We start from the raw sequence: 26,594 nt of genomic DNA on the forward strand, positions 1-26,594 counted from the left end.
TAAGTCGAAAAGCAATATCACAAAAAATTTGATTTCTGTTAATAAGATAACTTTTTAACCATCAGTAAATATGAAGTTGTTTTAACTATTGAAAGTGTTTCTTAGTAGGTGAAAAACCGATCATTAAATTAAAATTCCTTTGTAGATTACATTTTGTGTGAACTGTATATAATAGACTTAATTTTTATCTAAAATAATTGCTTTTTTATCAGTCAGCTATGCTTTATTTCTCCGTAAGATATTTAAAATTATCATGTATGTTCAATTTTTTTTGTATCAAACAAATTGTCTTTCATCAATATTTTGATAACCATAGATCATTTAATTCTGTTTCATCATAGCAATGAACAGCTTAGTAGGTTTAAGGCAATTGACAGCTACTATTTGTAGCTTACTTTATACGAAATATTTCATAATGTTTTATTCTTAATATATTCAATGCAGACTGTAATAATACATTTCATACAGATTGTATGGTATACAGACTGAATAGATTTCATACAGACTTCAATATTTTTAATATATTCTATGCAAACTGTAATATTCTTAATAAATTCCACACAAACTGTAGTATTCTTAATAAATTCTATAAAAGACGGAAACCTATTAGCTAGCAACTTTACTTACCAATGGGGAATTTTTAAATTCTCTAAAAAATATTTTAATATTTTTAAATGCCAAGCGCAAAATTTTTTTAAATGACATCCATTCCTAATTAAAACAATCTCATTAATATACAAAGGATAAAAAAAATTAGAGCTGCCTGTTTTGGGAATATTTGTAACGGTTAAGGGAGGTGTCTAAGGAGATTATTTGATAATATTTTTCTTTTTCACAAATCTTTTTGTAAGTAGGTTGTAGAAATGAGTTGAGAGTTGGTTAAATTACACTAAATTAAAATGTTTTTCACAGTTGATGTCTTTATAAAAATATTTTTCTCTATTAACGGGTATAAAGACATATTATTTAATTAATAAACTAAACATATTGCCATATGAGACATATTAGTCAGTGCATTGATTATGCTGCAGTTAGAAAATGCGTACCCTATTTTGCAACCTAGTCTAACCATCACTTACATCAGAGATGGTGAACCTATGCACGTGGGGAAATAGATGGCATGTTACATGTATTTTTTACCACAATAAATAGATATTACAGTACTTTTACTCACTTATATGCACTAAAAACAACATCTAAAAACTATATCTCCAATGCTAATGGCGATTAAAGGCGAATTCAGAAACAAGATGATCTTGAGATGGTCCTGAAAATTTCTTGAATTGGAAGGAGCACTGTAGGACGTAAGGTTAACGTCCTACAGTGCTCCTTCCAATATGGAAGTCCACGCTGTAGAGTAGACAATATTTTCTGAGAAAGTGCGCGAATGTTATGAGATGTAATCATACAACTCTAACAGAATTGCTAATATTGAAAAATTTTCATTTGTATTGATCATTTAATATCGAAAAATTTTCCTTTCATTTCATTTTCAGAAATCGTTCAGTGTTTGTTCATACGCTTGTGTGACTATAATTATCGGCTATAATTATAGTCACACAAACGTCCGTTTTCAGATTTAAGTGAATTGTACGTGTTCTTTAAGAAACAAAACTATTATCCAAATCTAAAAAGTTAAGCAACAGGTATTGCACAAAATGAGATTTAAAAGTGTTTTAAATATGATACTATCTCTTAAGCGAAAAATAAAAGCAACTAACAATATATTATATTTTGATTTATATTGATTCGTCTAAGTTTCCTTATTATGAAAAATTAGAAGCATCTGACATAAATTATATTATTTTTTTATTTATTAGCATAAATGGTACTTCACCTGACCTTCATGTTGAACTCAAATGTTTTTAAAATATGGCGTTTATTTGATTTCCATTTACAGGAAGTTAATATTAGACACCAGATATAGTTGTGCAATATAATTGAATAATCTGAGACTAAAATAGTGGTTTAAAACATAATAAATGGCACGCTTGGCACTAAAAAACAGTAAAATATGCCTCAAGTAACACATTAATCGAGAAAGAATGCTATTTATGAACTAGATCATACGAATTTAAAATATACTCTACTTATATTCTGAATATTCAGCACTTTTTTTTAAATTTATGTAATTGTAATTGTACGGAAAAATTGAGAAATAAGTTCATTCAAATAATGCTTTAATATTTTTCAAATTTCTTTCAATTATTTTATATTTATTAATAAGGCTATGCAATGTATTTTGATGGAATGTTCAAATTATAATATTTAAAGTAAAATACAAATACGTAGCTCATACCAAAAACCATTAATCAAGGAAACTAAGAAAGATGTTAAATATATTTATTTGAAATCGGAATTATCAAAACTATTTTCTTTATTACTAAAGAAATATGCTACTAATCGATACTTTTTTTAATAACTCGCAGATTCAAATACCTGGTAAAAATATTTTGTTGCTTGTAACAATAGTAAAAAATATGATTATATATAATAGTACTTAGGTGCCTTAGATCTATACTCACTGAAACAAGAAAACCTTCCAACAATGAAATCAATGAAATAACCAAATTTTAAACAACATGCATAAATTTAAAAATCTGCAGCTTTCGAAATTTAAAGAAATCCTATCAATCCTATTTATGTGTCCTATGAAAAATAAAAAGAACACTTACTTATAAATTAGTAAAAATAATAAAATGTTTACAAAATTTCAAATTAAGAGACTAGAAATTGATGAAAAAAAAAGAAAAAGACTGAAGTAAGAAGTAGAGACTAAGGAATTACCATTGTGCTTAAGAAGCTAAGATATTATTATAAGAGAAGAAGAGTTAAATTTTAAACAACTAATATAAGTTTTGAAACTATTAAAAATTGAATTTCAAGACCATGTCTAAGTATTTGATAAAGAAATATTTTTGTTCCGTGCAAATTTTAAGATCTAAAGTATTTTTTTTCGGGGGGGGGGGCGTTGTATCTTAGGAAATTGTAAGGAGTTACTAATTTTTTTTTTTTAATATATATAATTTAGCTTGTTGAATAGCGTTTCAATCAGGGAGTTTCAAATTTTTCAAAGTTCTTTTTTCATTTTTATTTCAAACATTTGGATAATAATATTAGAAGGAGAATTATTAAATAATCCTCAAATACAACAATACCATTACAGTTATCAGCGTATGATTCAATTTATTAATGTACGCTGCTAATAATACTATATTACTGTTAGGAAAGTTCAGTCTTAAGCAAAATATATGTACTGAAACGGCACATGTTTCAATTGATTAATTACACTTAGGTAAAGGAAATAATTTTTCTTGATTAAAAATATTTGAAGCCTATTTATAAACAGAATAAAGATTTGATAAATCAGTAATTACTCTGGAAGCCTCTAATTACAAAGCCTACTTTATAAAATACATACAAATTATAAGTTGCATTGTTATAGTTTGTAGCTATATAATTTATTGTTCCGTGGGGAGCTACACTGAAGACACCATAATTTCGAGCCATTTAAAGGATCGGCCGTCAGGGATACCGCCAATTAAACATTTTAAGCTTAACTAAATTTTAAATGAAATTCATTTTACTTCGTCATCCTTTTTTTTAATTTCCTGGAAAACAATTTCACCAGAAAATAAATTAAATGAAAATTTATGAAATTTAAAAACACAATTTATGTTGAGAAAAAAAGGAGAAGAGAATGTCTTTCAATGCTTTTTAATAAGTGTTATTTCAAGGACCTTCTTTTAGTCAATGAATAAAACCAATATATAATATTTGTCAACAAATTTTTTTTCAGCAGCTTAAGAAGTAAAATTTTGGCATAAATGAAAAGAAACCTTTCTTATCCTATAGCTTATATAGCTATTATATTATCAATGATAATTTTTTGTCAAATTTCGAACCTATGCCTTTCTTGCAAAATAGTTGTTTTGAGTAGTTATTATTTTAGCTAATCATTATTAAGCATTTCAGTGTCTTCGGTAATTTTATATTTGCGAGTTTATGGAAACTGTTTTGAAGAAAATAAAACTTAATTGTTCATAGGATAAAATTAATCGAATTAAATGATTTCAGTATTTATGAAGCCAAAAGAATTATTAAAGCATATTATTTAAATTGTCAAAGGCTCAATTTATCTTTTTTTAGTTTATAGAAGTGTATTGACAGACTATTCATGTATATATTGACAGACTATTCATGTATATAAAGCATCTTCAAACGTCAGATGGTTAAGAGGGTCATTTAGTAACCCCATAGCGTATAATTATAATTTTTTCAAGAATTATTTAGCTACGTTTTATACTATTTTATAAATATTTATGAAGTTGTTAATTACATTATAAAAGCTAAATATTTAAAAAATTATACTTTGATGTAACTTGGCCTTTAATGTTTTAAACTTTATTGTCAAGAATTATGAATGAAAATTTTAAGGAACTGGATGAACAACGGTTGAACAGTAATTAAATATGCATGACAGAAAGAAAAGAATAAAATGATTAATTACTGTCCCAATGTCTCATTTCCTAGTACAGTCAAAAAAAAGAGAGAAAAGAGTGTGGTAAATGCAATAGCAAAAAAAAACAATAGTATACAATTAGTGCAATATTAAAAATGATTAATTTCAATGGGAAGCTTTGTAATCCTATTTATGTGATATTTTCTTTATTTCATTTAAATGTTTTGTTGCAACTTAATTACATTACACCTGCTTATTTTTTCTATGCCTCTATCTCTTTCGAAGTTATTAAACAATTTCAAAAGCAAACTTTTGGGTTTCGTATAATATGATAAATGACCCTACATCGTTTCCGAGCATTAAAGTGACAGAAAAAACACTTTAACTAAATGTGTATTAAATCACTCTATAAAGAATTGCATTTAATGTAAGTTAATCAATTTGCATTGATATTTCAAATGTATGACACTGATAATCATTTTTAACAAATGACTTATTCGTATTGAAAATAATGCATTTTCAATATATTTTAATGACAATTGATCATTATAAATATTTTTAAAATAAGAAACAACTTAAAGAAACGCGCTGTTTATTTCTTTTCAACACTCAATATATGTTTAAGAAAGTTAAAGCATAATATCTCGTTCTATTTACTCGTTCTATATATACATACAAGGTTTGAATAATGTGCCATTGAACTAAAGAAAACTGTTTTAAAAATTTATTTTCGATTTAAGTTGGACATCTTCTTTTTTTCTGTTGTAACTTAATTTTTTCAAAGAAAGTTATTATTTAAAAAAATCCTCAAAATATTCATCATTATTACGATTATACGATTATAAGTAACCTTAGAAAGAATAGAAAATTTAATCAGTAAAATTGGTTTCTACCCTTTTAGTGGCATAAATAAAGTAAATTCAAACATATATGACGCTTTTAAACACATTAAAACAATAGAATCGGGATTTAAGTTTCGCGAATTAAAAAAAAAGTTAAAGCTACAGTACCCTTCCATATTATTAGGGACACTTAAAATTTCTACAAAATTGTCATTTTTCAAAGTATCATAACTTTTTCAAAAATGGATCAATTTTTATAAAAATTTCAGGATATCATGTTCAGGTCTTCTACTTTCACCTAAAAATTACTAATTTAATTTATCTCAATTGTTTGTAAAAAATTTGCCCATTTGAACAAAGCAAGTTTTTTTTTGAAAAAAAATGTCAAGTCTGACAAGTTGCTACTTTGTGACAAAATTTTTTTAATAAAAATCATTACTTACACATTAAAGTACAAGTCGTTGCCTTTAAAACCCGCTAATGTAAATGATTTTAAGATTTTTTTTGACTGAGATATGAGATGTTGAAACTTTCTTGTCATTTATAGTGAAAAGTGAGTTGTGGCAGTATTTTTTGTGAAAATTAGATTTCAATTGAATTGAATGAAATCGATATCAAAATTTTATAATAAATTTGAATTGTTTATTCAAATTATATAATAAATTACATATATAATAAAATTTTTATATTTATACTCGAAAGTATAAATAATTGGTTTTATTTATAAACGTCAAAATTTTCACTATTTAATGTTGTGAATTCGAATTCAAAATCTCATATCTCGGGCAAAAAAAATCGTAAAGTCATTTACTTTAGCGCGTTTTAAAGGTAACGACTTGTACTTTAATGTGTAAATAATGATTTTTATGTAAACAATTTTGTCACAAAGTAGCACCTTGTCTAACATGACATTTTTTTTTCAAAAAAAACTTGCTTTGTTCAAATGGGCAAATTTATGCAAACAATTGAGATAAATTAAATTACTAATTTTTAGGTGCAAGTAGAAGACCTGAACATGATATCCTGAAATTTTTATGAAAATTGATTAATTTTTGAAAAAGTTATGACACTTTGAAAAAGGACAATTTTTTAGAAATTTTAAGTGTCCCTAATAATATGGAAGGGTACTGTATTTTAATGCTTTACGAATAATTAACAAATAATCTAATCTTATATCGAAAAAATAATCTAACATTAACTCAACACTCTTAAAATTAGATTCTATTTTTCTTAAAATGAATAAAAAACTAAATAAAGCAATCTAAAACAATTTTCTCAAAAACTTAAGTCAACTACAATTAAGGGGTTAATTATAAATTCATAAAAACTAGAGATGGAAGTTTCAAAATAATATTAACGAAAATTTTAAAAATCACAAGATATTGAGTAGATAATAACTCAGAGATTTTTTTCAAATACCACGTCAATTATGCTGTTTATTTATTTCTTTATTTTACTTATTTATTTTATTTTTTCAATCACAAAACTACGATAATTTCCTAGACGTTCAACGACTACCAAACTTTAAGAGTTGCCGAATAGTGTGTGATTTTTGTAGCAAATTTTTAGTGATAAAACTAAATAAATATTTAGTTGTAACTGATTTACAGTGTGCCAAAAAAATGAACTAGCCTGAATTACTTTTGATCTAATAATTGGATCTTCACGTTTTAGGACTCAATCTTAATGATTCAAGGAGCTGACCTCAATTATGCAAATTAATTTGAATTAATATTACTTTATCACTTTCATATAGTTATTATTTATTTTTTCATTTTTGTGTGTTTATTGAAGGCTCATATTTTCATGCACATTTAAGAAACGAAATTTTTAATTTACGACATTTTAAGTTACGAAATCAGACACAGAAACGTATTTTCTCTGAATAAACATACCTGTTTTTCGGTGGATTCGGATTTCTGACCCATAAATATGGAGGAGATCGGAATATGATCCAGATAGTTTGCTAAGGAGAGCAAACCAAAGTTTGGTCAATTTAATGTTATTTTTACTTTTTGTGTATTTCGCCACATCGCGAGAATTTTCTAAACGAATTGAAAAAATTTTGCGTGCAATTATAAAATTCGTTTATCCATCTATAATTCCATGTAAAAAAATTTATTAAATATTTATTGTTTTTTATTAAGTAACAGTCGAAAAAATTCTGAATTGAATTTAGAAAATTTTGAATCGTTGTCATTTTAAAGTATGTAATTTTGCATGGCAAAATACAAAATTTGAGCAAAAATAGGTTAAAATAGTCGGATTAGGATCTGATCAAAAATAGGATCTGAGAAATCGGATTTTAAAAAAGTCGTATATTTAAAAGAGTAATAATATCAAGTAAATAATTTATCACGCGCATTGTGGGAAAGTCAAATTTTTAAAATTGATATGCACTCCACTTCAGTTGCTTTTGACGGTAGCTTTTCGGAATTACATTCCGAAAGTGAAGAAGATATTTCTTATGATTTAGCAGTGATTCAGTGGGAAATTCACTTCATTACAATCAGCGTATCATCTCAAATCATCGCCTTCTGTTCCAGACTTGCGCCAACTTAAGCACCAGCATAAAATGATCTCCTCAGCAATTCCCTTTGACATCACACAAACGGGGAAAATTATTTTTAAGATGTTTTTACCCTCTTTAAAAATAAAGACTAAGCACCATGGGTGGTTGTAAAACTTTGTTTACGTAAGAATTTATTAGCAACAGAAAGTTACTGTAAAATGTTTGTTAAAACTTTTCCATCGGATTTATTTTTTGTGAGATGCGAATTTGGGTTACTATATTTCAAATAAATATTACTCTCATGGTCAAAAGGCTCAAAAATAGTTTTCAAAAATCAGTTGGTAAGCTTCCAGATAAGCTTAAAAAATCATTTTCTGAGTTAGGAAACACAAACGGAGAAAATTATTTTTAAGATGTTTTTACCCTCTTTAAAAATAAAGACTAAGCACCATGGGTGGGTGTAAAACTTTGTTTGCGTAAGAATTAATTAGCAACAGAAAGTTATTGTAAAATGTTTGATAAAACTTTTCCTTCGGATTTATTTTTTGTGAGATGCGAATTTGGGTTACTATATTTCAAATAAATATTACTCTCATGGTCAAAATGCTCAAAAATAGTTTTCAAAAATCAGTTGGTAAGCTTCCAGATAAGCTTAAAAAATCATTTTCTGAGTTAGGAAACACAAACGGGGAAAATTATTTTTCAGATGTTTTTACCCTCTTTAAAAATAAAGACTAAGCACCATGGGTGGGTGCAAAACTTTGTTTACGCAAGAATTAATTAGCAACAAAAAGTTATTGTAAAATGTTTGTTAAAACTTTTCCATCGGATTTATTTTTTGTGAGATGCGAATTTGGGTTACTATATTTCAAATAAATATTACTCTCATGGTCAAAAGGCTCAAAAATAGTTTTCAAAAATCAGTTGGTAAGCTTCCAGATAAACTTAAAAAATCATTTTCTGGGTTAGGAAACACAAACGGGGAAAATTATTTTTTAAGATGTTTTTAACCTCTTTAAAATGAAGACTAAGCACCATGGGTTGGGGTAAAACTTCGTTTACGTGTGAGTTAATTAACAACAAAAAGTTATTAAAAAACACACACATCGATACAGAACATTACAAAATACTGATGATTATATACCAAGGTGGTAAAGATTTATTCACATTTCCAGCCATTCCAATATATCGAAAAATAATGATGAAAGAGAAATTGACCTAACTTGCTGACTTTGTCCCGCAATATAACAGAAAGCAAATATATTGGTTTAGAATCAATATATTCAAAAAACGTTCACAATTCTTTTGTAAACATTTTGTTTTGTTTTTTAATTTCTCATTTTTGAAAAATTAAGTATGTAAAAAATATTGATATTATTGGGTAGTATATTTTTGGCGTCAATTTCAGCAGTTTTTTAATCAGTTCATGTAAATTACTTAGTTTTATACACGTAATTATCACCTTTTATATTGCGCATATACTGCAAAAAATTCAGAATCAAATAACGGTAAAAAGAACTAGCATCTCAAGTGCAGCATCCGTAAAATCCGTTTTTGACGTAAACTTTTATAGCGTAATTTTTACAGTGTTTATTTAATTACAATTATTTAATGATTTTGCACTAAATTATAATGCATATAAGAATCACGTTATGTCAGTATTTTTGTTCCAGAAAATTTCTAGGTAAAAATGGATTTTGCCGTAAAATGTACCGGCATTTTTTATTGTAATTTGATTCGGAATTTTTACAGTGTATCTTGGCGTAAATGTTATAAACTGCTAAGTAAATATTGAAAAAAAATATAAGTGTCATTGTCTCAATGAGAAAAGCCTAACACTTCAATGGAGCTGGTAGCTTTTTCATTTTTCATACAGTATCACCTAAATTCAAGATAAGAATATGTTTGAATACTATGATTCAAATACTATGAGCATGATACGTAAATAAAAAATGCTGATTTGAATTTAACATGGACCACGGAAAATAAATTATACCTCATTTTGATAGACAGTATCCATGCAGAAAGAAAAATTAGATCCTCATCTATTTTTTTTCTTCTACATCTATTTCTTATGGGACATTTATCAGGGGGAATTTGGATTTAAATATCCCTTATTTGCTTTCAATAATTTAGATGCAACGGAATCGCAAAACTCGAAAAAGTTGCATAACAGTAGCATCGGTATGATTTTCGTTGTTGTGCAGCCTGTAGCCATAATGAAGGTGGCTCAATAAATTAGCCAGCCCAATGATAGTAACCTTCCCTTAATTTTTGATATAACTGTAAATCCCAAAAATTAAAGAGAAGCGATCTTCAATTTATTTGAGATAAAGTATCCATTCATTCGTATCTATTCATTAGTATCCATTCATACAGTATCCATTGATAAAGTATCCATTTATCTTCGTAATTTCTTAACATTATCTTTAAAACAAGTTCTAAAATTTCTGTTATTAAAGTAAGTTATTTTCATTTTTATTATTTTCTAAAAATATAAGCATGATAAACTTTTTTTTTGAATTTCCTAAATATGCCTGAAATAAAAAATGATCTAGATTTCCTATAATTTCTTATAATATAATATAATATATTCTAATAAATAATCTAGATTATATATTAAGGTATATCATTTTAAATTGAAAAAAGAATATTTTAAAAATTATCATGGAAATTAGGTAATTCAAAGTCTAAGCTTCACTTAAAGTTTAAAACAGACGATAAACGTGCTAAATGTTTGTCTCTTATATTCAGATAAATATATAATATTTCAACATTTGAAAAAAGTGGAAATAGTATTTTTTAAAACAATGAGAAAACTACTTCAAAATTCTTAAGATTTTTTTCCTAGACCAATTTAAATTCATACAACTTCCACCACTTTGCAGAATGGTTTATAACTTAAAAGCAATACATCCAAGTTTCATACAAATACCCAAGCTTATATATAGATATTAGTTTCATGAAATAATATGCAAAAATTTCTCGTTTTTTTCGCAGTAGTAATTAAATAATGGGTTCCTTAAAACTGGAATTCTTATGTCCAATATGAATACTCAATTGTACACAATATGTCGGACACCGAAGGGAAGTTTTGGCTGTAAAAGGTTGCTGTAATTTTAGTTTCCATTTAGTTGCTTCAATTTAGTTAATTTTAGTTTCCATATAGTTTGGACTAAATAAAAAGATATGTTTCGAAATTTTCAGAATTTGTGTATTATTATTATAAAGTTTTTTTCATCACACGAAATTTGATATTATAATTTATTTTAAAGTAATAAAAATGCATCCATATATTGAAGACGGAAAAAAAAATTTCTAGTAAATGATAGTGGACACAGTATCGTAATCGTGTTATAACTTCATATTTTTATTAAAAAACTTACTTCGATTTTGAATAAATTTTGAGTTTAATACAGAGCATTATTTACTTGATAAATGTATTGATGTAATAAATTTTGATTGATAGAAAGAAAAAATCGACTATTTTCTGTTTTGATTGCAAGTTTTTGAATTTCTTAAAAATATTTCTCTCGCATTTAATTTTTATCGCTCGCTTGTCGAAAAATCGATGATACCTTCCTTTTTTTACCAAACTTATTTACTGAAAACATTATATTTGAAGAGCCAAAGATAATAAGACAAAATTTTTGTCTCATCCTACTTCTAATCTCAGTTTCGTTACTCGGTTTACGAATAATGGTTGAGTACTTCCTTGCAATTAACGCTGGTGGCAGAAACAAATTACATTTGAAACGGTTTGTAAATGCAATTATTTACAATATATATATGTGAATTAGTATTAGCTATTATTAATTATGAGATGAACCAAAGATAATTAGACAAAATTTTTGAAACACCCTACTTCTAATCTCAAAGCCTCTTTGCTTAATTTAAGAGTGACACTTGAAGTACCTTCCTCTTGAAAGCAATGTTAGTGGCAGAAATAAATTACATTTTAAACGGTTTTTAAATGTAAGTATTAATAATTACATTAATAATATTTAATATGTGAATTAATATTAATGATTATTATTAATAATTATTATTAATTATTTACATGTGAAGAACCAATGGGAATCAGACAAATTATTTGAAATATCCTACTTTTAATCTCAAAGTATCCTTACACGATTTACGAGTACCTTCCTTGTAAGCAATGTTGGTAGCAGAAACAAATTACATTTTCAATTATTTGTAAACTCATAACTCCTTTTCACTACTTGACGTCTTTCTTACGATATAAAAGCAATATCATTTCATGCTGTGTCATCATATTTAATGATTAATATAGAACTAAAAGATATATAAGGATTACCACAAAACTTCAAGTGTTCACGAACGATTCTGAAACAAAATATTTTGACCAAAATGACATCGAAATATAGTTCCAATTTAGGAGATTGTTCGTTTTTACTGAGCAATTACTTTTTGTTGGATATTCTTCTCAAAAGATAAGGGGCTCAAGTTTTCATACAGTTTCCAAAAGCATCCGATTCTGTAAACTCAATATTTTTGTTTCAAATTATTCGTTTTCATTAATTATTTCATTCCTTTCTAGTATTTCGTATGAAAACGATAAAATACTATTACTATGATGCATTTTATTTTTAAGCGCAATGTTAGAATAAGAAATACAAGCCCACCAAATTTCATTCCTTGTTGAAATTATATATATAATATATATGTATGTAAATTTCGAGATAGTTTCCCAGATAACAAGTTCATAGCTAAATATGTTCTAAAAAGTAGAAACATTAATTCTAAGATTGATTCTTGAACCATGATAAATAAAAGTAACTACTAATAAATATATATCTAATGATTCTGACTACAGTAGATGGTCTAAATAAATAGTGATAATTTTATTTTTGAAAGTAAGACGAAAATAATTATGCAATAAATGGAAAATAATTGGTTTGCAATAAATTTACATTGTGCTTTTTCTGAAATGGATAGCTGATAGATAGATAAAAACAGATATATTATTGAATGACACAGTGCATTATTCTAATAAAGTTATCAATTGCTTGAAAGATAGATAGATACAAATGATCAAATGTTGTTTCAATAGAAGTTCAAATAACTATTATTATATTACAGTTTTATAACTTCATGAGTAAAATTTGAATTAGTTTCTATTTCTATCAATAATTCCCCATATTTTGGACTGTTCATTAAAACAAATAGGTGATTTTTATTTTAGGGTTAATTTTCACTTCACGCATGTCGCCTACAAAATGTTCCAAAACCCTCTTTTAAGCTATTTAAGACTTAATCCATTCTCTTTTTACTAAATTCATTGCTTTTCTTTCAATGAAAATATTGAATTCCATAGTCACTAATTAGCAGCTGATAAAAACATATACAATCATCTCATATTAAAAAGAGCATCTTTGTAGTTTATTTAACATTAATTTTTTCGAGCATTCTCATACTACATAGATTAAAATGGTGGTATTTTAAATTAAGTTACGTAAATGAGTAGGAAGTCTTCATTTCGATTTTTTTACTATTTGCTGAACAAACGATTTGCTTAAATGACAAGACACATTCTCTGCCACGACTTTTAATTTAATCAGATAAATAAATACAATTCTTAAGTATGATGGTGTTTGAAATTACATGCTAAGCATGCATTGCTACATAAAATAAATATGTTTAATTAATTAACTACAAAAGCTCTAAAATGGTTTAAAAATTTGTGTAATCAATTAATAGTTCGAGATAATTGTTTTAAAGGAAAAACTTACTATTCTAAATTTGAGATCGAATTACTGCGAGATTCGAGGAGTGAGAAATATTTTTAATGCACTAAAAAACGTAAATCATATATCTCAAAAAAGTTTGTAAATTTTTTTATTAATGGTTCACAATTTTAAAAAAATTGATTTTTTCGACAATCTGATATTATAGCTGCCTTGTTTTAAAAAAATTATTGATATATTTTTTTAAATTAAATTTAAAATAAAATTGTAAAAAAAATAGTAAAAATTCTTTAATTAAGAATAATTGAAAAAACAATAAAATTATTTTCGATAAAAAATTCTCAACAGTTTTACTTTTTAAAAATATTTAAGTCTGTATTTTGAATTATTCTGAATTCCTAAATGAAACAAAAATGGTAACATTTGTTACCTGATTGCTAGAGTATTATAGTAATAAGTATTAACAAACATGACACATTATTTTTGTTTCTGTTAATAGTTTTAAAAAAGGCTCAACCAAATTAAAGTTGCCTCTCAGCATTAATGATTTATAATTACATTTCATTTACATCAAAATTTTACTGAGGAAAAAGATGGTCAAAACTACTAGAATTCGGTGAAATTTGGTTTTATGGGAACACCAATAAACGCGGTAGTTTTAATCGAAACTCTTTAGTAATGACTTTTGAACAAGTCAATGTATTTTTATTGACATGCTGTTTGGTAGTAAATGTGGTAAAATTTGATAATACTATCATGAAACCTTAGAGCATGGCGTAAAAACATTTTATTCGGTTAAATTTAGTTTTCCATTTTCACTAAATGTGTGGTATTAAGAACTATAATTTCGAAACCCGGAACTTGAATCCGGTAAACCGCTATGATACGAACCGGAAAATTACCTAATGAATTGCTTAAATACCGTATATTTTGGTTTTATTAGCCAGAATTATGTTCTTTTAGCTAAACTGTCATTACCATACAAGCCTATTAATTTTACTAGACTGTTTTTCTCCGAGTTACAGTTTACAAAGTTTAAGAAGAAACTACATTGTTTATCGTTATAAATTTTTCGAAGCAATTTTTAAATTATTTTAAAAATTGTGAGTAAGAAAGTTATTTTAATTCACGTGCCCATCTCTATTATTAGTATTTAAACATTGAAAACACTCTTCACTATAAGTAAATAATTCGACAAATGAAAATAAACAAAACAATATAAAATTAACATTTCTATTTGATTAGATATATGTTAAAATTGTTCCAATTTTTCCCTTACATCGATTTTAATTTCAAGTCAGAGCATCAAAATGAAAATCTTTTACAGATATTTCTATACAAATAGCATTATTCAAATGCAGCCGTCAAAGTAATCAACTAACTATTTTCTTATTAAGACAGAAAAATTATATTATAGTCCATCTTTGAAGTTTTGAAAATTGCTATTTCATACATTTGCTACTGTAAAGCTATTCCAACTTTGATTAAAATATTCAGAGTTTTGAGATGTATTTTACAAGCATATACAAAGTGTTAATCAGAAGAAGTCATTTTATTCAGACCCTAAGAAAATTCTACATAGTTAATCCTACATAAACCTTAATAATTATCTAAACGAGTAAATATAAACCTTTTGATTATCTTTGAAATTATTTGCTTTTAAAAATCTTAATACCATTTATTTCAAAATGTAATAGAAATGTTTATTTTTTGACAAAATAATTACATTGAAAGCTAATTTCTGATTTTTGAAAATTAGCTATTTTTATATTGATAAAATATTATCTATTAAGAATTTCCGTTGCATAATTATAAATTTTACAACATGGAGTGATAGTGCAAGAACATGCTGCAATTAGTTTTTTAAGAACATGCATTTTTATCATTAATATATATATGTAAATATATATAAACGTTTATAGATAGAGAAATAAACTTACTTTTAAATTACAAAAGTTTGGTGATATTATTTTTCATTCGAGAAATTTAACTCCATTATTTAATATTTTTGGTTTATTTTAAATAATAAATGCTCATTCTTAAGTTTCCTTTCAGCAGATATACTAAAAGAAATAGCTAAAATATTTTTATTCCAAATTTCTTTTTGAATTTGTAATAGGTTTTAAAGTTAGATCATTATAACTTCGAAAATAAGATGAAAAGTCCCATGATATTTGATACAGGAAAAAACACTGGTATTTTCTGTCTCAGGTCCTCAATTTACAAATAACTCGGATTTGAAGTTTAAAATAGAAAAATTGATAGAAAAAAAATATAGCAGTCTAATGGTTTGTCGTATTTAGTTACAATCCAACGAAAATTTCGTCATAGTATTATTATTTCTATAAGATACTTTTTCTGTTCAAGATTGAGTAATTCTTTTTTATTTCTCTCTCGTATTTCACTTATAATAAGAAAGTTAAGGAATTATATAACATTCATAGTAATTTTTACAAACTCCATCCATTATTTTGCCTTTAAAATCAAAATGTTGAATGTCTTAACGAAAAATAAAATTAAGCATGGATGCTAAGAAAAAATTTCCTAACGCTTACGCAAAAGTAACATTATCTGTTTCAAGATACAAACAATTTATAAAAGAGTAATAAATTTCTTTTCTAAATCTCAACTTATTTATAATATATTTAATACCCTGTCTAAAATAATTTGAGTGTTAAATTTTACTTGTTAAACTTCTACTTGTGGACAAAACATAAGGGACTTAAACTGGTAAACATAAGGGACTTAACTGGATATGAAAAGAAGACGAAATAAATTAAAATCTGTTACCAAAATTAAGATTTTAAGTTTAAAATCAAGTAACTGCCAAATCATTAAACCATATTTTCGGGGTAAAAAAGGGGCTCACTGTAGTATAAGAAAATTAAATGCTTTAAAGTACCTTATTGATGAACTTAGAACTATAGATGATATGGGATTTTTAATGCATTATAATTAAATCAAAAGTGAAAACTTATTTTTTATTTATGCAAAGATGGCAATTGATGACAGAGCTTTAAATTATATATTCTTAATATTCTTTTTATGCCTTCTAAACACTTTCCACTTTATTGAACTTGAAACCAGAAGCAAAGCTATTTTTTATATTTTGCCGTCCATAGTACATTAAAAAAGGTTAGAAAATCATTTAAATATCAGGAAAGTAACATTTGTTTAAAATAAGCTTTTAAATATAAACTGTATTTCTTAAATTCAATATTTCCTATAATGCTAAGATTAAATGCTATTTAAAAACAAGTTATATCACTTATATATTTAATTCTTTCATGTAGTGTTTCACCATGTTTTTCAATACCGCACTTCATATACATCAAAGAAGTGGAGAAAAAAATGGAAAAAACTTTTAATTAATAATTTCGTCACTAACACAAATTAAAAGAAACTATGTCATTATGATTAATGGTCAAAATTTATTTTCGCTCAAATCTCAGTTTCTAATACAGAAGCCAGGAAAATACTAGGATGAGAAACCAGATTTATCACAGTTAACCACAACCAGATTAGCCAGAGATCGTATGAATCGCTAGCCACAAAAAAAATCCATCACTTAATCATCTTTTTTTATTACATATGTTTTATTGAAGGTTTATTATATTTGTTTAAACATTTTTATTTGTCAAAGATCAATTTGGCATATCACGTTGTTATCCTTCGAAGAAATAGTTTAAACTATTAAATAAATTTAAATAAAAGAACTTACTGAGTTTTAGCACTTTATAAGAACATAAAATAAATATGAATAATAAAAAATCAAACTAACTATAAGCAAATAAATAGCTAAATAAAAAAAAACTATTTTTGAACTAACAAGAAAAAATAAAGCAATAAGAAACTTAATTAAAGAATATTTAAAGGGAATTGCATTTTATTACGATTCCACTAGTTGCACTTCTTTTTCAAATATTGTAATTATAAATTTAGCAGATGTACCACATTCAGTACCAATTAAAAGTAAGTTATCTCATCATTTTAACTTTAAGGTGAAATATCTATTTTTCTAATATCGGTGAAAGGTAAGTATTTTTTATAGTTTTAGAAATATCAGGTTTCAGAAATTGTCTTTATCAGTTACGGCGGATGTGGACCAATGGATCTTAATAAGTTTACTAAAATTACGTAAAAGAAATAGGTAAGTTCTTTTGTAAGCAAAAAATAAAGAAATAAAGGTGAGTTCTATAGAAAAAGATGGCTTAATAAAAGTAAGTTCATTACTATTTTGTCTAGACCAAACATAGTCGACAAAAAATATTGTTTTAATACGTATATGATAGTTATGCATTGTTATTTACTTTTGAAAATGTTTTATTTATAGCTGCATTTTTTTATTATTGTTTTTACTTAGTATTGAAACTGTATATATCAATGTAAAAGAATACTTACAACTTTCATTTCAGATTTAAAGAACATACATAAATATATATGAAAATTACTTAATGCTATTAGCGACATGTTTCAAAAATGTTACATTTTAATTTATGGAACCACAGTAACATGATTTCTTGCTTACAATTGGGCAATTTTAAATTAATTAATGGGGATAACATTTTCGGGAAAATCGCAGTAATTTTACTTAAGAAGAATACTTCTATAACAACTATTCCAGGCTTTAAAATAATTAATTTATAGTAGTTTAAAAGTTAAAGAGGTTTTATAAATTTAATTTGTTTTTATAAATAGTAGTTTAAGTCTATCACTTGTACCTTCGCTATTAATGTTACAATTTACTAAAGATATTTAATTTTTAGACATGTCTCTTTAATATGCAAGTTTTTAAAACCCCTTTTAAAATTTAAAGGCACTCGTATTTGTCCAAAATGTTTATCTAAAACAAACTTTATTTTAAATAAATGTAGCATTTAAAAAAAGATTTTTAGGTATAAAAGAGTATAAAATATAATCTAAAATCTAATAAATTTGATAAATTTCCTTCTGTTCTTAGTAAAAAAAGAGTTTGCCTTATAAAATATTGTTTTATTAAAACTAATTTAGATTGACTTTGAATGTTGTTTTGTTAAAACTTCTTTAGATTTTACACATGCAAAAATAAATTAAAAATAATTTTTTTTTAAGAAACTTTATTTCGAGCAAAAAGCGTCCTAAAATTCTCTAAACTAAATTTTAATATTCAAATGGAGAGAGTTAAAAATTTTACTTTTCAGGTTTACATTTTTATCTCTTAATTTTTCCTTCAATACCTGCATGTCTGAAAAAGATTATCTCCGTCCAAACGAGAAAATAAAACTAAGAGAAAAAATTTCTTTAATTTACTTGAAGATTTCTAATTCATATTAACTTGTATCTTCTTATTGAAAAAAAAAATATTCTCATTCCTAATAACCTAAATGCATGCCTTTTCTCATTTGTGTTCCCATCAATAGAATAATTTTAAATCGATTTAGATAGAATTGCAGCAGTGCCATCTATCGTCGACATCTGTAGTAAAAGTATTTTAATGCAAGCATTTTTAAAACTTATTCCTTTGTATTTTTTAATTTCAGAAATTAGTTGTATCTCTGGGTATTTAAATTGACTATCAAAATAATAACATTATATTGATATTGACAATAATAAGCATTTTATTGAATTTTTTCGGGGTTTTTTTCAAAAGATCTCAAATTTTGATAAGAAGTGACAATAATTAAATTTGAAAAATAAGTTGAAAAATATTTTCATTTGATACAGTATGTTATTAAATTATTTATGAACATACTAATAAATATTCTTGAAAGTAAATAAATCAAATTTGAATGTACATACTTAGTTGCCAGAAGCAAAAATGCATAATAATGTTAATAAAAACGTTATTTCAAAACATTCTGTGAAATAAATATCTTTGCCTTTTAAAAAGAATTTCAATTTTAAGTTCAAAAAGAGTAACATTGTAAAATGCAGATGGTTTTTTTTAAATTTACTAACAAAGTAAAAGCGCTAGAATACTTAAAATTTTTACTAATATAAAGTATATTAAACTTTTATTGAATTTTTATTTCAAGCTTCTCTAGCAGTAAATCAATGTTAACAAAATGTTTTCCTTTAAATAAAACTATTTGAACCATTAAAAAGACAAACTTATCAAAAGTAAATTTATTTTTTTAGGTTATAAATAACATCTCTAATAAATAAAATTATACTAACATCGTTAGCGGTCTGTTTAAACAACACAGAATATACTGCTGTCGCATTGTCTTTAAGGTGTGGGTCTTTTCTTTGATAATTCCCTGTTAAAATATTACAAATTAAAAATAGTTGAAAATTTCTAAAAACTACGTGTATGAAATTTAAGAAACATTTTTAACTGCATACAATTTTCTCGCTACAATTGTTTACATTTCCTTATAAATATGCTCCTTTACGAGTATAGAAAGGAAATACATTAGTAGAAATTTTAATAAAAATTTAGGACAGACGAAATCATTATCCATTCTTTTGTGTTTTTGCCATACTTGTTTACTGCATGATTTTTATTTCCTTTAACGGTTTAAAATTTAAATGCTTTCAAAATGTTTTTATTCAAAATCAATAGTTTAGTAGCCTTAGTTGATTTGTTGGAATTCAAAATGAAAGTATTTTTTAGAAATACTGAAAAGTATAATTCCCTATTTCACGCTATTACACATGAACACGTTATACACGTTTTTGAAACATTTTAATGAACTATATTTGCATCCCACAGAGGCAATAATTGCGGTGTGTGAGGAATAAAAAATTTTAACATTAAATGAAATTAGTTAAATATCGATATTTATAGATACCGAAAATATAAAAATTATTAAAGACAAACTTCTCTTCTTTCAGAACACTTTATTTAAATAAAACCATGTTGCTACTGTTTCTAACGTCACTTGCTAACCTGCAAACCAGCTTGGTTAAACCAAGCTAATTTAAGACAGACGGTGCATTTCTTATTCTTCAGTGGGCATCACTGAAAAACAATCTATGGTCATATCTATCAACGGCCTATCTATTTATAAGAATATCTACCTAAAGAATCTATGACCAAGAATATGATTTCAGCCCCACACGCGTCACAACCAGTTTATGAGGCGGACCCATTCATATAACTATTTATTCATCCACAGATCGTAATTTTGATTAAAATCTGAGAATTATCAACCTCCAATTCAGTGCCAGAGATATTGAGAAATTGTTGTGAAAACATGGAGGGGAGGATTCTATGACCCGATAGATTTAGCGTTCGCCTGTCACCATTTACTACGCAGTGAATGTTTGGACTGTGGGGATCAAACTCACGATCTCTTGGACACGGGCACAACGCCTTAAGAAACCAGGCTATCCCTCACCGTAGAACTATTATGGTCATTAAAAGACATTTTTTGAAAAGATATTTAAGAACAAAAAGCAAAGATAAAATTTTACAAAAACTTTCCAAAACCTTACTGAGTACCTTAAAATTCATGATGTTTATGATTAAAGTTATTTGTTTCATTTTATTACAGATCGACAGAAGAAATTTTCTCTTTATTCATCAGTATAGCATTCGTAGTGGATGCAGGAAGAGACATGTATAAAAGTAAGACTCTAAATTGTATTTTATTATATTTAATACTTTGTCTCATTTATTAAATATTAGGGGTGCAGCAAGAAAAAATTTTATCGAAGAAAGCATAATACAAATTTATTCCTTTCAATGAATATTTTTGATGTAAATAAACGGAGAAAGAAATACATTTTCTAATTACCTATTTTTGCTGATGTGGAACTCAAAATTTCAAAGATAATTTATTTTCACATTATTAAAAAAAATTCATTCATTCAAAAATTCTTCAATTTTGTTGTATCAAAATAAACTCATATTTATTCTATTAGAAATAATTTACTAAACTTTCTGAGATTTTGTAGCTCCACAAGGAGCTTATGACCCTTAGGTAGAGCTTCTGCAAAATAATACCTTTATAATGGCTTTCTATAAGTAATTGCATTTTTGTTTCTTTAAGGGATTCAGTATTTTCTTTCTCCATTTTTGAAAGATAATTGTTTTAAGAAAATTGATTAGAATTCCTTCAAGTGAATTATCGTTAGAAAAAATTTATAAGTTTTAAAAAGTCGAAATATTTTAAATAATTAATAAACAATTTAACAAAATAAATACTATCTCTTTCATGTAAGTGATAATTTAAAATTATTTGTTAAAAAAAAACTTGCCATGCTTAATATTCTTATAATTTTCAAATTCTACTTGAAGAGACATATCATTTTTTCTTATCAATACCAACACATTTTAAATGTATTCCTAAGATATGTTTTTAATTTTATTTTTTAACAGCCCACCTATTTTTTGAGTTCACGATATTTTTATATCAATATAACCGGCGTTGAGCAGCCGACCCAATTTCTGAGTTAACGACTATCAATGTTAAACTTTTCAGCCTCGCAATTTTGAAAATTTAAACACAATCCAGAAGACAATGGAACTCTTGGATCAAGCAGTGGGACAAATTAGCTTTCGTAGAGGACTTTTTGAGGGAACTAACCCCCATTTGCGTTACACTGAAAGGAAAACCTCAAAAACCTCCCACGGTTAGCCTGATGACAAGAGGATTCTGATCCATGATCTGTCTACCACGGAAGATATTTAACACAAGCACTGTGGTCGGTTGTATAGACACAGATCAATGTTTACCACATAGCTATGCTATTTTGAATCCAACCCAGAAGACAAAAGAACCACTGAATCAAATAATGGACAATCTAGCCTCTGTGAAGGACTATTTGCTGGAACTAATCATTATTAGTGTTACATGATTAGGAAAACCTCAATACCATCCTATAGTTAGCTGGACAGCAAAGAGATTTCAACTCTTGATTCCATCAGCAACTGCGGGCATTTTACGTCAGCATTCTGGTCGGTTCGCGCTAGGAGCAAAATTTGCATGAGCCAGTCATATCTGGGATTCAAGGTTGAGTCATCTCATTGGGAGGCAAGAACTCCTTCTATTAGCCACTTCTATATTCTTATGACATAGTTGAAAAAACTGTATTCTAAAATAATTTATTAGATTATCAAATACCTTTTTTAAATTTGGCGTCAAACATCAAGATAGTGGCCGATTCATAAAAATGTTAAAAGGTGGCAAATTAATATGATTGTGCATAGCCTGAATTTAATTTATTTAATTTTTAATGGTGTCCCTTGTCTCAAAATTTCACAATTGATTAAAATATAATATTATTTACTTAAAAGTTTAGAAATAGATAGAATAATATTTAAAAAAACACTTCGAATTCTCTGAAATATACATTTTTATCTTTTCTAATAACTTATTAAAAATGAAACATTTTGACACGCTATTTTATTTTTAGGAATACATTAAAAATGAGATTGCTATTTTATCACAATATGTCTTCCGAACTGATCCGTTACTAATTAAATATTAACTAACGCGTAGCTAACTCTTTGTTAAATAAAAAAAGTTATTATACATTAATACTTTTAAAGTTAATACTTTTTTCTGTGTATCATTTGTATAGTGTTTTTATTTTTTAAAAACAATCCATGTATCATATAGTGCATGGTATATTGTGCATGTTATTGAACTTAACAATTATTAACTGATACTATTAACTTAAACTATTTGAAAAACTGTGTGCCTCTGATCCTCCAAAAATATTGCAATCTGTCATAAAATGATCCATACTTAATGTATGTGACTTACATGAAAATAATGTATATCCAACTATAAGACATGTGAAATAAAGATACTGACTAACAAAACTTTGGAGACGCTAAAAAAGTTCAATGAGTATTGTTTTTCTTATTTTCCTCTATTTTTCTTAAAACAGCAAAATAAGTTCAAAGTTACTATTACAAATTACATTAAAGTTTTGAAAATTAAGCATTAATTTATTCATTTCATTAAGCATAAAATTATATCTTTATTTTCGTTCCTTAATAGTACAGTGATTTTCGCTTGGTTGTTTTCTTCTAGAAATAACTTCTTAGCAAGAAAACTAACGTTTTATCAAGAAGCTCACTTCTTATTTGACTATATAATAGAATAAATAAGCAGAAAAAAGTGGGGAGAATACAAAATTCATGGTTGTTTAATTATAAAGTATATGGTTATTTAATATTAATCTTTGCGAATGAAAGGTACAGGGGAGAACAAAGCAATAAAAACACTTCCATACTAATACATTGTTTCATATTTATCTGGAAATACTTGAAGAATCACTATATGACTTCGGAAGTGCTTAGATCATGCGATTGCTCATACTTATCAGTGAAATTCAAAGCTTTTAGAGGTTTGAGAGATATACAATAAATTACAAACGGAAAATAGTGTTGTTGAACACCCTATGCCAAAAAATATAGCAATAAATTTGTAAATTATAGCAATTATTTTGGCTATCGAATGCAATAATTGCACGAAATTTCGTAAGCCTAGCTTAAATATTAATGAAAGTAGGAACACTTTTAATTTTTGTAAAGAAACGAAAAACTAATATTTTTGTTTTGCATTCTAAAACTAACATTTTTATTTTTGCTTTGCGTTTGTTTTGTTCACTTTAAAACTGGTTAGATAATCACAAAATTCATAATATTAAATTATGTGACTCAGAGGCTATAGAGTTTTTAAAACTAAAAAACAGATGGACTCTAATGGCGATTTAATTTGATATTCTGCAGAATATTATATAATTAAAAAGCTATTAAAATAAAGACAGATCATGAACAAATATTATTATGAATACTTCAAAAATATCCGGCTATAACTGCTGTAAATTTCGATTAAAAAAACACAAAAAGAAGACCGAAAGTTAACAGGATAAATTATGTAGTAATGACTTTGGCTATTTCTTGACATAGTGTACTTTTCTTCTTTCTTTATTTAGAAGATATTATCACTAAGCAAATTTCGATTTGATTGTAAGAAACTCAATAAGAAACCTCGTATGCACAACCAAAGAGACAATAACGCTATGAACAACAAGTAATCACTAAATATTTGATCAAAAGCGGTATTTGCATGAGAAATGTAGAGATTGCCCGTTTTGCAACTCAGCATCATCAGGATTTGGCCTGTTTTGAAGCAAAGCAGTTCAAGTGCATGTAAAATATTCTCTGGGAGGGAAACTATGGCCAAAGCTATAAGAATATGGAAAAGCTTACAGTGCTTCTGGTTCTATGAAAACACCAAAAAGCTCGGTAATTTTCACGGAAGCGCTTTGGTACTGGCTTTGGTAAAATTACTTATAAAATATGGTTTTATAGTTTGTGATAAAATTAGGTAAAAGCTGTAAAATTTCGAAAATCTGATACTTTTATCATGATACCTTAGAGCATGGCATAAAAAGCATTGTTACGGCTAAATTTAATTCTCAATTTTGTTTTGTTTTTTACTAAATGTGTGGTAATAAGAACTATGATTTTAAACAACAGAATTTCCAGTAAACTGTTCTCATATGGACAGAATATGTTAGCTTGTTTTTTTTAACCAGAAATGTCCTTAACATAAAGTACGGTAAATTTACCACAATTTCTTTCTCCGTACGGAATTGTTTGAATTTGCCATTTGTTGGAAAAGTTTATTTAGCACATAAAAAAACTCAAAAAAATCTATTTCCAAAATTTACAGAGATGACCACTTTTGTAACTGAACGACGCATATATCTAAAGGATTTCTTCTATGTTCAAATATCTCAAACTGTTTTATTATGTTCTAGATCCCTCAAATATTACACATACTTCAATTTTTATCTGATTCTATGCTCTTCATTTTAAAATGCTTGAAATTAAAAATCAAAAACCTTTTTTATAACTGCTTCATTTTAGTTTCTTAGAAAGAAAAAAAAATTTTTCTAAATATCTACCAAGTGATAGTTTCTTTATTTTTATCCGGACTCCATTACTTCTAAGCCCACTAGTAATCATTCCTGATTTTTAATTTAATGGGTTTCTTCTTTTTCACAACAAATTTAGTTTAAAATATCTTTCACCTTTACCTCGGAAATGGAATATTATTTGATATTAACTTATCAGTTCCAGCTTTTTTGTCCACCTCATTCAAATCAATCCAATACTCGTTTTATTAAACATATGTATAATATTTTATGCAGTTTAAAATACATTTAATTCAAAGCAGTTATCAAAATTAAGACTAATGGATTTTTTTACAACTCGGCAAGTTATCTTTACTCACAAAATTATTAATAAATCATCAGTTTTTTATTCAATAATTTGAATAGAATGACTTCGATTTTATTCAATAGTTTTGAATTTGAAAAATTTTTCTTGATCGAAGAAAATAAAAAAAATATATAATTTTTACTAGAAATAAGGAATAAATGTAATAGATATATAAATTTTTTTTGGATATAATCGTGTGAGCTGATCAGGAGATTATATATTTTTCTTATTTTACTTTATTTTCCAATTTTTTATTTTTTAAATTTTAGAATTTTTTAATTTGTGAATATTTTTTAAAAACATTTTCCAACAATTATCTTCTTCTCCTTTAAAAATTCTTCATATCTTTTTCCTTGCTTTCTCTATATTTTAACTTATTTTACAAGCTCTATGTACTTGTAGCTTATGTACAGTAAATAAAATTTATTATTATTTTTCTTATTTTTTCTTCGTTAATCTCTCTCACTCTCTCATCCTTTTCCTTTATCCTCTTTGTCTTTATGTTATTATTATTATTATAATTATTATCATTATTATTATTATTATTATANATATATATATAGATATAGATATATATATATATTAGCTTAGAGACATGAATTTATTTTTATTTAATAAATGTTTGTTACAGAAAATTAACTCTTTACGTGAGGTTTAATTATCTTAACAAAAACAAACTTTCAAAACTATTTACATTCATAAAAGTTTTACGAGTCTGTAAAAGTTCACCTCGCTCTAATTTAATCAATAAGCCCAGCAGAGTTTGATATTCCTCAAAAATACAACAAATGTTTCATTTTATACACAAAAGGTTAACTTTAAAATATTATGTTCAGGATATTTCCTAATATATAAAATGTAGGCACGTTTTTGTTTTCGAGTTTGATTTGTATTAATTAAA

At 26.1% G+C, this 26,594-nt stretch overlaps 1 protein-coding gene across 2 annotated transcripts in view; it reads left to right on the forward strand.

The window, feature by feature from the left end:
- Positions 1-26,594, forward strand: part of LOC107453345 (solute carrier family 4 member 11) — a 346,640-nt gene that overhangs the window by 293,735 nt on the left and 26,311 nt on the right. For both annotated transcript variants that reach the window (XM_016070143.3, XM_071187398.1), the window contains one exon: positions 21,003-21,076. In XM_016070143.3, the coding sequence (XP_015925629.1) occupies positions 21,003-21,076 (74 nt within the window). The remainder of the gene's footprint in view (positions 1-21,002; positions 21,077-26,594) is intronic.

Source organism: Parasteatoda tepidariorum, chromosome X1 (assembly GCF_043381705.1).
Source record: "Parasteatoda tepidariorum isolate YZ-2023 chromosome X1, CAS_Ptep_4.0, whole genome shotgun sequence".
Taxonomy (NCBI): Eukaryota; Metazoa; Arthropoda; class Arachnida; order Araneae; family Theridiidae; genus Parasteatoda; species Parasteatoda tepidariorum.